The sequence below is a fragment of the Phacochoerus africanus genome, chromosome 1 (assembly GCF_016906955.1).
Source record: "Phacochoerus africanus isolate WHEZ1 chromosome 1, ROS_Pafr_v1, whole genome shotgun sequence".
NCBI lineage: Eukaryota > Metazoa > Chordata > Mammalia > Artiodactyla > Suidae > Phacochoerus > Phacochoerus africanus.
The window spans coordinates 100,007,704-100,023,058 of record NC_062544.1 but is presented as its reverse complement, the minus strand read 5'-3'; the positions used below and the strand labels follow the sequence as shown (position 1 = coordinate 100,023,058).

Here is a 15,355-nt window from a genome sequence, read left to right as displayed (position 1 = left end):
GAAGGGAGAGAGGGGAAAGAAAGAAAAAATAAGAATGTTTTCTTTCTTTTTTTTCAACAAAGTATCCAAGCATTGGTTTTTTTAAAAAAATCTTTCTGGAGTTCCCGTCATGGCACAGTGGTTAACGAATCCGACTAGGAACCATGAGGTTTCGGGTTCGATCCCTGCCCTTGCTCAGTGGGTTAATGATCCGGCATTGCCGTGAGCTGTGGTGCAGGTCGCAGACGTGGCTGGCTCCGATTGGATCCCTAGCCTGGGAACCTCCGTATGCAACGGGAGCAGCCCAAGAAATGGCAAAAAGACAAAAAAAAAATCTTTCTTTGAGGACTGGCATTACTAGTAATATGATAAACAGAACAACAGAAATTTTTGCATCATAAAATAACAAAATATCAGAATCAAACATCCCTTTAAACACATGGATGAATTACCAAGAAATAAAAGAAAACTATAAACTGACAATGAGGAAAGCTGGTTCTGGCTGTTGGGTATTTCTGTATCCAAAGGACTAGCAATTAAAATGCATTAAAAAGCCCTTCAGGAGACAAGACAGGGGTCATGAAACTACATAAGACCAAAAACTAAGAAATATCCTCTTCACCTCCCGCTGCAAGAAGGCAGGAACCTCAAAATGCTACATCTGTGATGAAACAGTAGATCAGAAGAAAATTATGCAACACAGGAAATGAACAAAGAAGCATGTTGTATCAGCATCAACAGGAATTTTTTTCTTTAAAGGTTGCCCCTGTAATACATAAGGTGAACATATGCCTCACATAAATTTAGGGCTCAAATTACTTAGGTAGTGTTGGGTATAGTAACATCAGACAAAATACACCAAAAGCATTATTAGGAGTAAATTCAGTATATGTTTAACATTTGCCCATTTGCCGCAAAGATATAAAACTTCTTAAATTTTATATTTAAAAGACTTTATCGTCGCGCAGTGGTTAACAAATCCAACTAGGACCCATGAGGTTGTGGGTTCAACCCCTGGCCTCGCTCAGTGGATTAAGGATCCGGTGTTGCCTTGGGCTGTGGTGTAATTTGCAGATGCGGCTCGGATTCCGTGTTGCTTGGCTCTCGCGGGGGCCAGCGGTTACAGCTCTGATTAGACCCTTAGCCTGGGAACCTCCATATGCCACGGGAGCGTTCCTAGAAAAGGAAAAAAAAAAAAAAAAAGACTTTATCTACATAAACAATTACAATGAGAAATCGATAAATCTTATGGCACAAATGAAACTTTCCACAGAAAAGAAAATCATGGACTTGGAGAATAGACTTACGGTTGCCAAGGGGGAGGAGGAAGGAGTGGGATGGATTGGGAGCTTGGGGTTAATAGATGTAGACTATTGCCTTTGGAATGGATTATCAAAGAGATCTTTCTGTGTAGCACTGGGAACAATGTCTAGTCACTTATGATGGAGCATAATAATGTGAGAAAAAAGAATGTATACATGTATGTGTAACTGCGTCACCAGTAGAAAAAAATAATAATAATGTATTGGAGTATTGGGAAAATAAAAAAAAAAGTAAGACAGCTAAAGAAAAAGAAAAAAAGAAAAAGAAATCAATAAATCTATCCATCATTAGAATGGAAAATTTTAACACTTCTGTCTCAACAATGAATGGACCATGTATATATAAAAAATTTATAAGATTACAGAAGATTTGAACAACACAATTAATGACTTTGATAAAATCAGCTATGGAGAACCCTGGATTCCATAAATAGAGAATATATAATATTTCCAGACATATGAAGATTATCTACATAAAGTGATCACATGAAGATAAAGCAACTCTAAAACATCAAAATTACAAGATTATAAGAACGGTTTAACATCAGAAAGCCTACTTATGTAATTAACCAAATAATAAATTTAAGTTTAAAAAAGATCAAATTATCTCCATAGATGTTGAAAAATCACTTGATAGAATATTCACTAGGCTTTTTTGGGGGGCGGGGGAGGGGGGCGCGCCCAAGGCATATGGAAGTTCCCAAGCTATGGGTCAAATCAGAGTTGCAGCTGCTGGTCTATGCCACAGCCACAGCAACTAGGGATCCGAGCCACATCTGCAACCTACACCACATCTCACGGCAACTCTGGATCCCTGATCCACTAAGTGAGGCCAGGGATCGAACTTGCATCCTCATAGATACCAGTCAGATTCATTTCTGTTATGCCACAATAGGAACTTCCTAGACTTTTTTTTAAATCTTAGTAAAATATTAATAGATACCCAGTTCCTTAATATGTGAAATCTTAACCCCCCAAAGCTAATATCATGCTTAGCAAAAAAATAAAGAAATATTCCTAGAGTCAAATAAAACAAAGATTACCAGTATCACCATGAACAAGGAAAATGTCTAAATAACCACACAAAAGAATGAAATTAGAGCTATAAAATTAAAAAAAGGAAAAAAATGTTATTTAAAGGTAATATGTTTGTATACCAGCAAAACCTAAGAAATCAACTATTCAAAAAGAGAGGTAGCTTAGATACAAAATCAACAGAGTAAATACATATAAACAACTAGCAATTTGAAGAGATAACAAAAGAAAAAAATCCATTGTTAACTAGAAACATACAAAACATTCAGAAATAAATTTTAAAAAGACATGCAAGATTAATATGATGAAGTAAGTCAGAAAAAGACAAATATGAAATCACTAATATATGGAATCTAAAAAATGATACAAAAGTACTTATTCACACAACAGAAACAGACTCAAGATTTCAAAACCAAACTTATGGTTACCAAAGGGGAAATATGGGGGGGGGGGAAATTAGGAGGTTGAGATTAATATACACACTATTATATATAAAATAGTCAACAAGGACCTACTGTATAGCACAGGGAAATCTACTCAATACTCTGTAATAACCTTTATGGGAAAAGAATCTGAAAAAGAATGGATATATGTATTTGTATAACTGAACCACTTTGCTCTACAAGAATAACCAAACACCCCTCCAAACAGCAAAACTGGCATTAGGAACATAAGAAATGCTGACTACAGAGGGAGAAAAAAGGTGCTGCTAAAGGCCTCACCCTCAGGGGAAAGTGCTTAATCCGAAAACAGTGAAATGCAACTAGGTGACAGTTGCCAGCAGACTATAAAGGTAAAGCCAAATGGCAGCATGGAATTACCCAGGGGGTACAGGGAAAATGAAATACTGAGGGGCCTCTTCCCAAGAAGGAGCTGCTGAGCACAACAAAGGCAGGGAGACTGGGGGCAGCAGAAAAGAGGACTGAGAAGTGGGGAGATGAGCACTCAGAAAACATCAACAACACACAAACTCTAAAAGCAAAGGGGCTGTGAGGAACTCAGGGGAAAAGAGACACAGAGTGGAATCTTTCCTAAAGCAGGCTTTGAGAATCAAAGAAAAGAAGCTGAGGAAGGACCCACACAAGGAGGCCTGGAAAGTACCTGGGCACTACCCATCCAGGTACCTCTTCTATTCTGAGACTAAAATCAAGCTCATTCAAACAGGAGTAACCAAAAAGGTATCTGCCTCAACACAAAGAAACCACAAGGAAAAGGATGAAAATGTGCAGTTTAACTTTCCAATAGATAATGAAAAGTCACCAAAGAAACATTGTCTCAAAGCAAAGAACAAAGCATACCAAAAAAACCTAAAAAACTTAAGGACAATGCCAAAAGAATACAAAATATGGACAGGGGACAAGATGGCCCAGATAACAGTGGGTTATAGTCAGATAGCAAGAGAATGTGAAACAGAACCTGCAGAACTCAAAAAAGATAGACAAATATGAAATCGTTTCTAAAAGAAAGACTGAAACAGTCATACATGAAACATAAAAGGAATAAGAAACATCAGAGAAATCAATTTAAGAAACATACAAAAGAAGCTAAAAGTGAGGACAATTCAACATGGTAGTTGGGGAGCAAAGGCCATTACAAATTAATAACTCATGAGACATATCAACCAAATGCAATGTGAGAACATTGTATGAATCCTGATTTGAACAAACCAACTGTAAAAAGACATTTCAGAAAAATATCCCTTGCGATGCAGCAAGTTAAGGATCCAGCATTGCCACAGCTGCAGCACAGGTTCAATCCCTGGCCCAGGAACTTCCATGTGCCACAGGCGTGGCCAAATTAAAAAAAAGAAAAAAAGAAAAAAAATTAAGTTAGAAACATACATAAGAACAATCAGGAAAATTCAGAAAATGAGAGATGACTAATATCTATGAGGACTTACAGCATTCTAAAGTGTCAGTGAGTCAAACAGTATAGAACTGAAACAAGAACAGATAAGCAGGCCAATGAAACGGAATAAAAAGTTCCGAAGTAGACCCAAATATATATGAAGGCCCAAACACACATATAAATACACACACACACACACATACATACAGGTGTGTGTATGTGTGTGTGTGTCATAATCAAAATCTCAAATCGGTGGAGTAAAGAATGTCTTACAATAAATGGTTTGGAGACAACTGGGTAGCCATTTGGAAAAATAAAAATTGGATCCATCCTCACACATCACCTGTAAGATAAACTCCAAGTGCAACAAAGATTCAGGTGTAAAGGAATTTAAAATACAAGTGCTAGGGAGTTCCCGTCGTGGCGCAGTGGTTAACGAATCCGACTAGGAACCATGAGGTTGCGGGTTCGCTCCCTGCCCTTGCTCAGTGGGTTAAGGATCCGGCAGTTGCCGTGAGCTGTGGTGTAGGTTGCAGACGCGGCTCGGATCCCACGTTGCTGTGGCTCTGGCGTAGGCCGGTGGCTACAGCTCCGATTCGACCCCTAGCCTGGGAACCTCCATATGCCGCGGGAGCGGCCCAAGAAATAGCAAAAAGACAAAAAAAATAAAATAAAATAAAATAATTTTTTCTAAGAGTTGGGCTCAGAAACAGTAGAGTGGTGGTTGCCAGGAATGGTGGGGGTGATAGGGAGAAGTTGGTAAAAAGTACAAACTTTCAAGTATAAGGTGAATAGGTCTGAGGATCTAATGTTCAGCAAGCATGGTGACTAGTTAATAACACAGTATCGTACGATTGAAAATTAGCCAAGAGAGTAGAATTTAGGTGTTCACACCAAAAAGATGGCTGTGTCCATTAAGTCAATGGTGAGAAACTTTTCACAATGTATACATGTATCAAATCATAGCACACAGTTGGTGGGAATGTAAATTGGTGCAACCGCTATGGAAAACAACACGGAGATTCCTCAAAAAACTAAAAATAGAATTACCACTTGCCCCAGCAATCCCACTCCTGGGCATCTACGCAGAGAAAACCATGACTCGAAAAGATATATGCACTCCAATGTTCACTGCAGCACTATATACAATAGCCAAGACACGGAAGCAACTTAAATGTCCATCAAAAGAGGAATGGATAAAGAAGATGTAGTAGTACATTTACACAATGGAATATTACTCAACCATAAAAAGGAAAGAAATTATGGCATTTGCAGCAACATGGATGGACCTAGAAATTATCATGGTAAGTAAAACTTATCAGACAGTGAGATACCAACATCATATGCTATCACTTATATGGGGCATCTAAAAAAAGGATGTAATGAACTTCTTTGCAGAACAGTAACTCACAGACTTTGAAAAACTTATGGTTTCCAAGGAGAAAGGTTGCGGGGTGGAGGGGATGGGCTGGAGGTTTGGGATGGAAATGCTATAAAATTGGGTTGTGATGATCATTGTACAACTATAAATGTAATAAAATTCATGGAGATTAAAAAAAGAATATGTGTTAATGTGCATGCATGTGTGTACATATTTGCTTGTATTTCAAAGAGGAAAAAAAAAGCCACTGAAAGGATTAAACAAGGAAGGGATGAAAATTACCTATGGAGTGGTGGGGGCAGATGGAGGAAGCAAAATAGAAGGGAAAAGGTAGAAAGATGGGTTGAAGTGTATACCTATTTTCTCCCAATTTTTATATTGAAAAACTTTCAAGTTCACAGAAAAACGGAAAGAACAAAGAGTAACAACAGACCCTCTTCTAGGTTAAACAACTGTTACCAATTTTGCCATATTTTTCTCTCTTTCCCAAATATACATGGACCTTTTTTTTTTTTTCCCAGAATCATCTGAAACTAAAGTTCAGGCATCATGTTATCCCTAAATACTTCAGCACATATCTCCTAATAGACAATCTCCTTCACACCTACAAGCTACTATCATAACAACAACAAAAAAAAAACACAATATTTTCACAAAATCAGTTTTATCACCTTATTAGGTCCCTATTTAATGAACTAAATTTCTAGTATGTATTCATTCTATATGAGTCACATTTTTACATCTACATATAGTTACCCCTCAGAATCTGTGGGAGACTGGTTCTAAGTAAGACCCACCACCAGACACCAAAATTCGAATGCTCAAATCCCATAGCTGGCCCTCCATACCCACAGACTCTGTATCTGCAGATTAAACATAGCACACAACCAGCATCTAGCTGAATCTGTGCATTCAGAACCTCCAGATATGGAGGGCCAAATATTTATTTACTGATACAAACCTGCAAAAAGTGGACCTAGACAGCTCAAACTTACGTTGCTCACAGGCCAACTGTATTTCTGCCTTTTTGAAAATTGTACCTTGGCAGTTTTAGAGGCACCACCAAGATGATCATATGGGCCCACCTTCTGGAGCCAAATACACTATACTGTCCAAGAAGTATACTTCATGGGCTGTATAAGCCCAGGGTCAATTTTTCTTGGCCGCAGAAATCACTAGCAGCAATTTTCCCTTTCTTACTTTACCTATTGTGATTTTCCTGACTCCTGTGATTTTTGTTTTCATTTCTGGTTTGCTCATGACCAGTAAGTTTTCTCCCCATTCCTGCTAACCATGCTCACAAACCTTACTGAACCGTGTGACCATCAGGTTCATGGGGTCTTCTGAGTAAGAGACTGCAAAGAATATGATTTACTGGTCACCTTTTTGGTCTGTTTTGTTCTATGTGCCTATTTTTGAGTTCAAATCAAGTAAAAAAAAAAATTTGTATCTAAAGGAAAGAGGAACAGCCCTTTGACACATGAATCAGGAAGTATTTGTGCCTATGACTAACCTACAACATCTGACCCATGACTAAAACTACAAAACTGAAGATATGAACTCTTATGTGTCTATAATTGAAAAAAAAATCTCTTATTGAGTCTGAAATAGTTTCCTTTTTCCAGAGTTTTAAAAACTAGATTAAAATTAAAAAAAAAAACTCTTATATGACTAATTTATAAAGACTAAAAAAAAAAAAAAAAAAGACCTATTTGAATATAACAGCCCCAGAATTCCCCAAAAATAAAGAAGCTAAGGAGTTCTAGTTGTGGCTCAGCGGCATCAAATCTGACTTGTACCTGACTACTGTCCATGAGGATACAGGTTAGATCTCTGGCCTCAATCAGTGGGTTAAGGATCTGGCGTTGCCATGGGCTGCAGTACAGGTCACAGACACAACTCAGATCTGGCATTGCTGTGGCTGCAGCATAGGCCAGCAGCTGCAGCTCCAATTCAACCCCTAGCCTGGGAACTGTCATATGCTGTGGGTGTGGCCCTAAAAAGACAAAAAACAAAAACATAAAAACCCTAAGCTTCCATTAAACAAAGAGCAGTGCTCACCACCAGTCGTTATCCACTGCAGTGCTAACCAACAATGCAACCTGAGAGAGGAATTCGGAATGAAAAACAGTATGAAGCACCTAACGTTTTGGAAAAACAGGCCCTTAGACAGTCAGATGCATATCTCAGGAAGAATTTTAATGAACCCAGATTTTTTCATCTTCCCATAAAAAGGAAAGTACTAAAGTCATTAACTTGAGATATCTGTTCTTTGTGACTAGCAGCAATATCTCACCAAGACATAAGCCTGACTGTACGTATTCTCCACCTCTTCATAGCTGTTCCCACAAAACTACGAGAGGCTATCTCCCAGGCTACAGTTCTCAGTAAGGTGCCTGAATAAAACAAAACTCCAACTCTTATGCTATGTTTTTATTTTAGTTGATACTTTAAATACTTTAAATATGCTTCCCTGAAAAGAAAAAAAAAACTTTCTCCCAGAAACCCCCTTCTTTGAAGTATTCTCATATGAAAATCTAAGTTATTGAAATCAAAGTGAGCCCCTGGACAAATGAAATGTGTCTGAGTGTGCCTTTTTCTAATTTTGTCAGGGTAGAGTATAATACAAGCATACATTTTATTTTTTATAAAACTTGGGTTTCTCTTCCCATGAAAAGACTAATTAATCTGAACTTCCTAAGTAATACTTGCATAGTATCCTCTAATATCCAGTCTGTATTTACAGTTCCTCTTAACAGTCCTCTTCCTACTCTCTGCTTACCAGTCCTCAAAATACAAACAACTCACACAACAGTCCTTGACCCTGCTGTGACGTTGCCCCAGATGTCACAGCAAGTTTCTCACATACCCAGTGTGATACAACAGCAGAGAAGGTACTCTGCTGATCACAAGGTCTATTTATACATATTACCACTGTCCTTCTCAAGCCGTGGAATTATATGACCCAATTTATATCAAGGCTAGGCCACAAGTTAGGCACTGCAATGCTTTCTGGAGCATAATTAATTTAGAATATTATATATTTAAATAAACATGGATAAATAAAAGAGCACTGAATGTAAATGTTGCATGAAATTTTTAGATTTAATATGAGTCTTCAAAAAGCTCACAGTAGGGAGTTTCCATCGTGGCTCAGTGGTTAATGAATCTGACTAGGAACCATGAAGTGGCGGGTTCGATCCCTGGCCTCACTCAGTGGGTTAAGGATCAGGCATTGCCGTGAGCTGTAGTGTAGGCCACAGATGCAGTTCGGATCCTGCGTTACGGTGGCTCTGGCATAGGCCGGTGGCTATGGCTCCGATTCGACCCCTAGCCTGGGAACCTCCATATGCCGCAGGTGGGGCCCTAGAAAAGACAAAAAAGACTAAAAAAAAAAAAAGCTCATAGTAAGTATAACCTAAAAAAACAATAACAATCACCTTTCTCTGCTGACAGGGGCAATGATCGGGAGAGTTTTTTATAAGCAAACTTGGGAATCTCACTAGAAAAAGGAAAAAAAAAAAAAAAAGGAAATCCAAGTTACTTAAATATTTATTTCCAAGAAACTCACCTGTAACCTTGCAATCTCTTCTCCAAATTTCTTTTGCTGTTTTGCCAGGATTGACTGGTGGTACTCAGCATTGGCCTGCATGATACAGTGCTTTGCAGCCAAGACAGGAAACACCTCCTGGAAATAAAAATACTGACCAGGGGAGAGTCCAACCACACAAACCATCACAGACAACATGGGATGCAGGAAGAAAAAGGAAAAGGAGACAGAAATTAGAATCACCCCATTAATGGTTTAAAGATAGGTTAGTTATTAGGTGTAAACAGAGAAGACCACATGATTTTGCATGGATTGGATTCAACAAATTCGGGGTTTTTTCTTCCAATTAGAATTAAGGGCTTTTTTGGTTTTGTTTTTGAGCTGTTAAGTGAAGCCAATTTAAGTTTTTAAAATTCTCTTTAATGGAGCCATGAAGTCAACATTTTGTTTACAAAGAAGAAAGGAAAGTATGCATTAGAAAGAGAAGTAGAATGGACATTCACAGACGTACCAAGCACAGGGCTTTAGAAGCTTTCTTAGGAGCCTTCACCCAGCCCTCAGAGTTAACTAAACCACCATTACTCACATACACTAACGAAACTGCTCTATAGCTGACTGTTTCATCATGTTTAAAAGACAAAAGAATAAAATAAGTTCCCTCTTAAATTCATATCCTGAGACATCTTAATAAAGATGATTTTTAGCCATAATCACATAAAGACTAGTATTTCGGTATCATATACTCAAAAGCATACAGTAAACAGACAGATATGCTAAATTAATGACTAATATGATAAACTGCTATTCTGCCCTAATTTGTTTTGGAAAAAAAACCAGTCAAAATTAATTTCAGAAGATCCAAAAATATGAACCAAAAAAGCAATTATACTGGTAGAGGGTCTTTCAAAATGTCAAATCCTAGCCTACAACCTCATTGTTTTTAGGAAATACATGCCATATATAATATCCAAGAAATATACTAGACAATCACTGTCTAGACAAAAAAAAATAAGAGAATCAAAAACTGGATTACTACCTTGTGTGCTTTCCTGTCTCCCAGTGAATAATTTCCTAGCTTCCTGGGTCACTACTTGCAGATATTCCAGTTTTATAACTAGAATATGAAAATACCTTATGAGCTTTATTAGTAAAAAGGCAAAAATAAATACATCTAAATCTCAGACTGCACTCATGCCAGTTCTCAAGGTAAGTATAGAGCAACTAGCAACTTGGTACTTAAACAGGAGATTTTCAATGAATACCAGAAATGGTGCAGAGGTAGTTTTCCAAGTCTTTGTAGGTGACCTTCTTCTCTCCAGGACAGGACTGAACTAAAGGCCCAACAGGATGTAATGGTACACTGTGCAGCTGAACATGACGTCTTTCAGATGAAAAAAAGGTGAGAGGAGATCCCAAGTCTCTTTTAACAGGCAACACTATTACCACCCAAAAATCCTGGGCAAAGTTCTATGGATCTCTTAGTATATTTTTAAATCTTCAAGAATCTTCAAAAAATTCCTTATTGCTCATTTTCTGACTAATGTGTTGATGTACTTACATGCTTTTTTACTTCACCACAAAATTGTCTGCATTTTCATAATTTGTAAAGATTCCTGAAAGACTTATAAACCAATAAATTCCCCTACAAAAGATGATGTAATAAATGCCATTTGCTATCATACAAAATTAATTCCTTGAACATTTCTGAAAGAAAGCAGTTGAATCACACTACATTTCACTCAATCTGTAACTTTCAGTTTTTAACCATTCTGAACTTACTTTAGTCTCACCATCTGCTTTGTCATTTTCAAATGACCATCACTGACTAATCCTATCAAATGCCATGTCAGAAAGGTTTACATTAAAACAATACTTCCTGGGATATGTGGTTTTAGATGGTTGTTTTCCTTAGCTGTCCAATAGCAGCCCAATTTTCTATCCCTGTTGGCAAAATTCTAATCACAGTATTGGATGAATTTGTTAAATATCCTTTTCCTTTTGTCTTTATGTCTGTTTTGGCGCTTTAAGATTCATCTTTAAGAAAACAGGACAATAATTAAAAGGGTGAATAATCAACATGCTCAAGTACTCATGCTGTACCACATCTCCAGTGATTCAGAACTACACAATACCCTAACTTGAAAAAACTATTGGAGACAGGTGTTCAAAATCTCCCAGAAAGAGTTTTAGCTTGTAAAAACAAGTTTAGTAAAGAGCAGAAGCAAAGGCATCCCCTAAATACAAAAGAATTTGTCATGCATCTTAAGTAAAACACTATTTCTACAAGTATATCCTTCAAATGCCTCTCATTAAACTTCAAATTTCTTTATAAGACAATTTTCAACTTGCTTCTTATACACAAAAATGTCCAATATTTCCACATGCAAAATAATCAAGTGTTTACAAAAAAACAATAACTGACCTTGGGAAGAGTATCTTTGTACTGACACTGTTTAAAAGCATCACCAAAATAATCTGCAGCCTGATTAGCCAATTTGGCTATGATGGCATCTTTCATTTTATCTAGAATAAAATATTAAGTTGATCATTATAATGAAAATAAATAATCTGAGATATCATGATAGCTCAGTATAGACATTGAGATCACAAGTTTGTGCCTTTATCTAAAAAAAAAAAAAAAACCTTACTGATGATATCAAATCTTTTGCATACAATGTAATTACTCTACAGGCAGATCCAGAGAGTCAGAAAATTGATTAGTGGTTGCCAGGGGCTGAGGGAAAAGGGGAATGGAGGGTGACTGCCAGTGGGTATAGGATTTCTTTTTGGAGTGATGATAGTCTTCTAAAATAAGACAGTAGTGATGGCTGCAAAACCCTAAATACACTGAAAACTAATGAATTATATACTTTAAAGGGGTTATGTGAATTCCATCTCAATATAAATACTGTGGGGTTTTTTTTTGTTTTTGGCCCCACCTGTGGCCTGTGGAAATTCCAAGACAAGGGATCAAACCCATGCCACAGCAGCAACCCGAACCACAGCAGTGATCACACTAGATCCTTAACCTGCTGAGCCATCAGGAACTGCTAAGCTATTATTTTAAAAGAAAAACATTTCCAGTTCATTTAGCTTTCACCTGCTGACTATTCCCTTATTTTCAATTTCTCTGTACTAACATATCCAGTCTTTATTCTAATCTCTCATACTAACTTACATGACTTATAAGAACTGTTCTTACTCCTTCATTCAAAAAGCCAGGGACTCTGTCCAGATGGCTCCTTCTTGTCAATTTAAGTCTGGCTTAAACAAGACCTTCTCAAAGAAACTCGTCTTGACTAAAGAAACTAAAATTAGCATGACTCTCTCTCCACATCCCCACCACATAGCCAGACCACCAGTCATTATCACATCTTATTTTCTCTATAGCAATTACCTCTTAAAATTACCTTAGCTATTTAATTTCTTATTTATCATCTCCCTCACAATAAAATATAAGCTTCCTGAAAACAGAAATCTTGTTTGTCTGCTCATTCTACCTAGAGCCTAGAACAGTGGTTGGCATAGACATACACAATACATATTTGCTGAATGAATGAATTTTTTGACATACAACAAACCTACATAAATTCAGGGTTTTAAGATAATAACTATCCATTTCATAAAAGACTTCTAACACAGCCTATATTCTTAAATGTGCATCTGTACCACTTTAAGGTCAGAAAAGGACAGCTAAAATTTCTCAATAATCCATGTGTCATGTTGAAAGGCGAAAGCTCTTTGTTGAACATACTATAATCACTTTATTCTAAGCCCATCGCTTCTTTTCACATGTAACAAAATAGAGGACAAAGTGGAATTACCTCTTGTAGCTTTTAAAAAAAATACTTCTTGGGCCTGTGCCAGCATGATAAGACTGAGGGTCCCAACAGTATCTGGAGATATGTCCACAGTAGGCTCTCGACTCAAGGCAGACAGAACAGTCTCTTTGATATGTAAAAAGGCACCACTAGCAAACTAGAGGGGGAGAAAAGAATTTCTTTAAAACCTATGGGAACCCAGCAAGTCAGTTTTCTACTGTTACACACAAAACCACTTCAAATGTTAACTCAGTTGAACAGTTAATGTACTTTAATGTTTATATTGTGAAAAACCAATCTAAAACACCTGACCTACAGAGAATATGGGTATTTTTCTGAAACACCACAGAATAACAAGAAATTTAACATACATTCAAAGTCAAGTGCAGCAAAAAAAAAAATAAACTGGGGACAAATTCATTAAACTTTTTAGAAATACTTTCCCAAAACTAACATGAGAACAGAGGCAGGGATAAAACATTATTAAAGTGTTTTTAGAACTAAAATGTTCTTGCTTTATTCCCAAATTCGTCTCACAAATATTTCCCATACTTAGGAGAAACCTCAAATAGTACAGATGCCTAGTTTCTGGGGAACAGCATGACGATCCACTGCTAAAGATTTTTTTATTTGGCTTTTAGAGCTCCCTGGTGAAATGTTCCCCATCAGATTTTTCTTCTCAATTATATTTTGCTGAGGTTAACGCTAAAATAACTTTGCTTTTATGAAACAAATGACCCCGGGAAAAAGAAAGACGTCAGTCTGGGATTAAATGGTGCTGTGGGTTATGCAGCTGAGCTGCAGCGAGATAACTCAAGGTTAACTATACTGACATGAACCTCATGTTTGCTGCAGTAATGAAGTACCATAAAACTAGAATGCCTCCAAGGCGGGATCAGCTGACTTGCTTAGGAAACTAAGAATCACAGACTAGAACCACAAGGAATTCAGTCTCTCATTCACAAATGTGGTCTGGAGACCTACAGAGGTTAAGACACTTACAAGGGCACAGAGCTGTTTGGCAGCTTACAGCCTAGACAGGGACCTAAGATCTCTTTCCATCACACTAGGGTACCTGCTGTGAATCAGAGATGACTCACAGATTGGAATGTGTCCTCAATAACTCAGAATGCCCTCTAAGATCTCACCTGCCAACTGTAATGAAATTAGAGTTAATAGAAAACTAAATAAAACTTCATTTCATTTTAACACTTTTAATTATTTGCCCTTCGTTGCCATGAGCTGTGGTATATAGGTCTCAGATGTGGCTTGGATCCCATGTTGCTGTGGCTCTGGCGTAGGCCGGCAGCTACAGCTCTGATTCAACCCCTAGCCTGGGAATCTTCATGTGCATGGGTGCGGCCCTAGAAAAGACACAAAGACCAAAAAAAAAAAAAAAAAATTATTTGCCCCTTATAGCTTCACAAAGGAAAGGTACATGCACCATAACTGTCACCTGTGCCCATCCAAAACTTAAGGCATATCACAATCTGGAGGACACTGCTTGCTTAAAGTTCATCTTCCTCTCACTTTCTTAAAATAGTGTTCTTTACCTCTCCCCTAACCTTCAACAACAGGAATTATTAAACTCCACCTCTGAGACAAGCAAATTTCAGAGCCATGGGAGAGAGTAGTAAGGACTATTTAGAATTTCACAAAATTTGGAATCCAAACACCTGAAATCCCAATGACTTCTACCCTTTAGACTCCTTGTCTGTAAAGTGAGAATGATGTTATAAAATATGTATCAAAAAGCTTATGTGAGAGCACAAAGATAATCTATAAATTATAAAGCAGTACAAAACATGAAAACATAATTACAGACAATATCACCTAGCAAATCACCACTTATTGTTTTTTAAATTAAAACAAAAAATAAAAGCTGAGTAAATAATGTATTGCCACCAAATAATATGCCATATTAGTAAACAATCATGTTTAAAATCTAAATTTAGCTGACTTGGAAACATTAGATATCTGACCACAAGTCTCAGAGTTAAAACTTTCTTGCCAAGAGGTCTTAATTTTTCTGATACTGGTGAAATTTTAAGTGTGTGTTTCTCTAAGAAAAATTATGTAAAACTAATGTACAGATTTTTTAAATGAGGTCATTAATGTGAAAGGTACTTACAAAGGATTTCGCATCAAATATTTAATCATTTGTTCTCCCAACATTTATTGAGCCTTTATTATGTGCCAGGCACTGTGCTAGGGGCTGGGTATACCATAGTGAGGAAAAACAGAGCTAGATCCACAGGTAAGCACTCTACCTAAGGGCTTCAAAAATATGTATCGGTTCATTAAAAAGTACATTATTTTTCAAGAAAATGTATAAAAAAAATCTATTAAATCTAAACGAGAATTATTTTCACCATAATCCAACTTAGTGTTAATGGTTATGTATTAACTACTGTTCTGC

The 15,355-nt window shown here is 37.1% G+C and overlaps 1 protein-coding gene across 2 annotated transcripts in view; it reads right to left on the bottom strand.

Annotated features, from left to right (window-relative positions):
- The window catches only part of PDCD6IP (programmed cell death 6 interacting protein), a 66,325-nt gene that overhangs the window by 33,687 nt on the left and 17,283 nt on the right, over window positions 1-15,355 (bottom strand). The window contains exons 5-7 of one of the 2 annotated variants that reach the window (XM_047769798.1): window positions 12,940-13,093; window positions 11,538-11,638; window positions 9,137-9,268 (exon numbers count right to left, since the gene is read on the bottom strand). In XM_047769798.1, the coding sequence (XP_047625754.1) occupies window positions 9,137-9,268; window positions 11,538-11,638; window positions 12,940-13,093 (387 nt within the window). The remainder of the gene's footprint in view (window positions 1-9,136; window positions 9,269-11,537; window positions 11,639-12,939; window positions 13,094-15,355) is intronic. The other variant, XM_047769807.1, reaches the window with a different exon arrangement.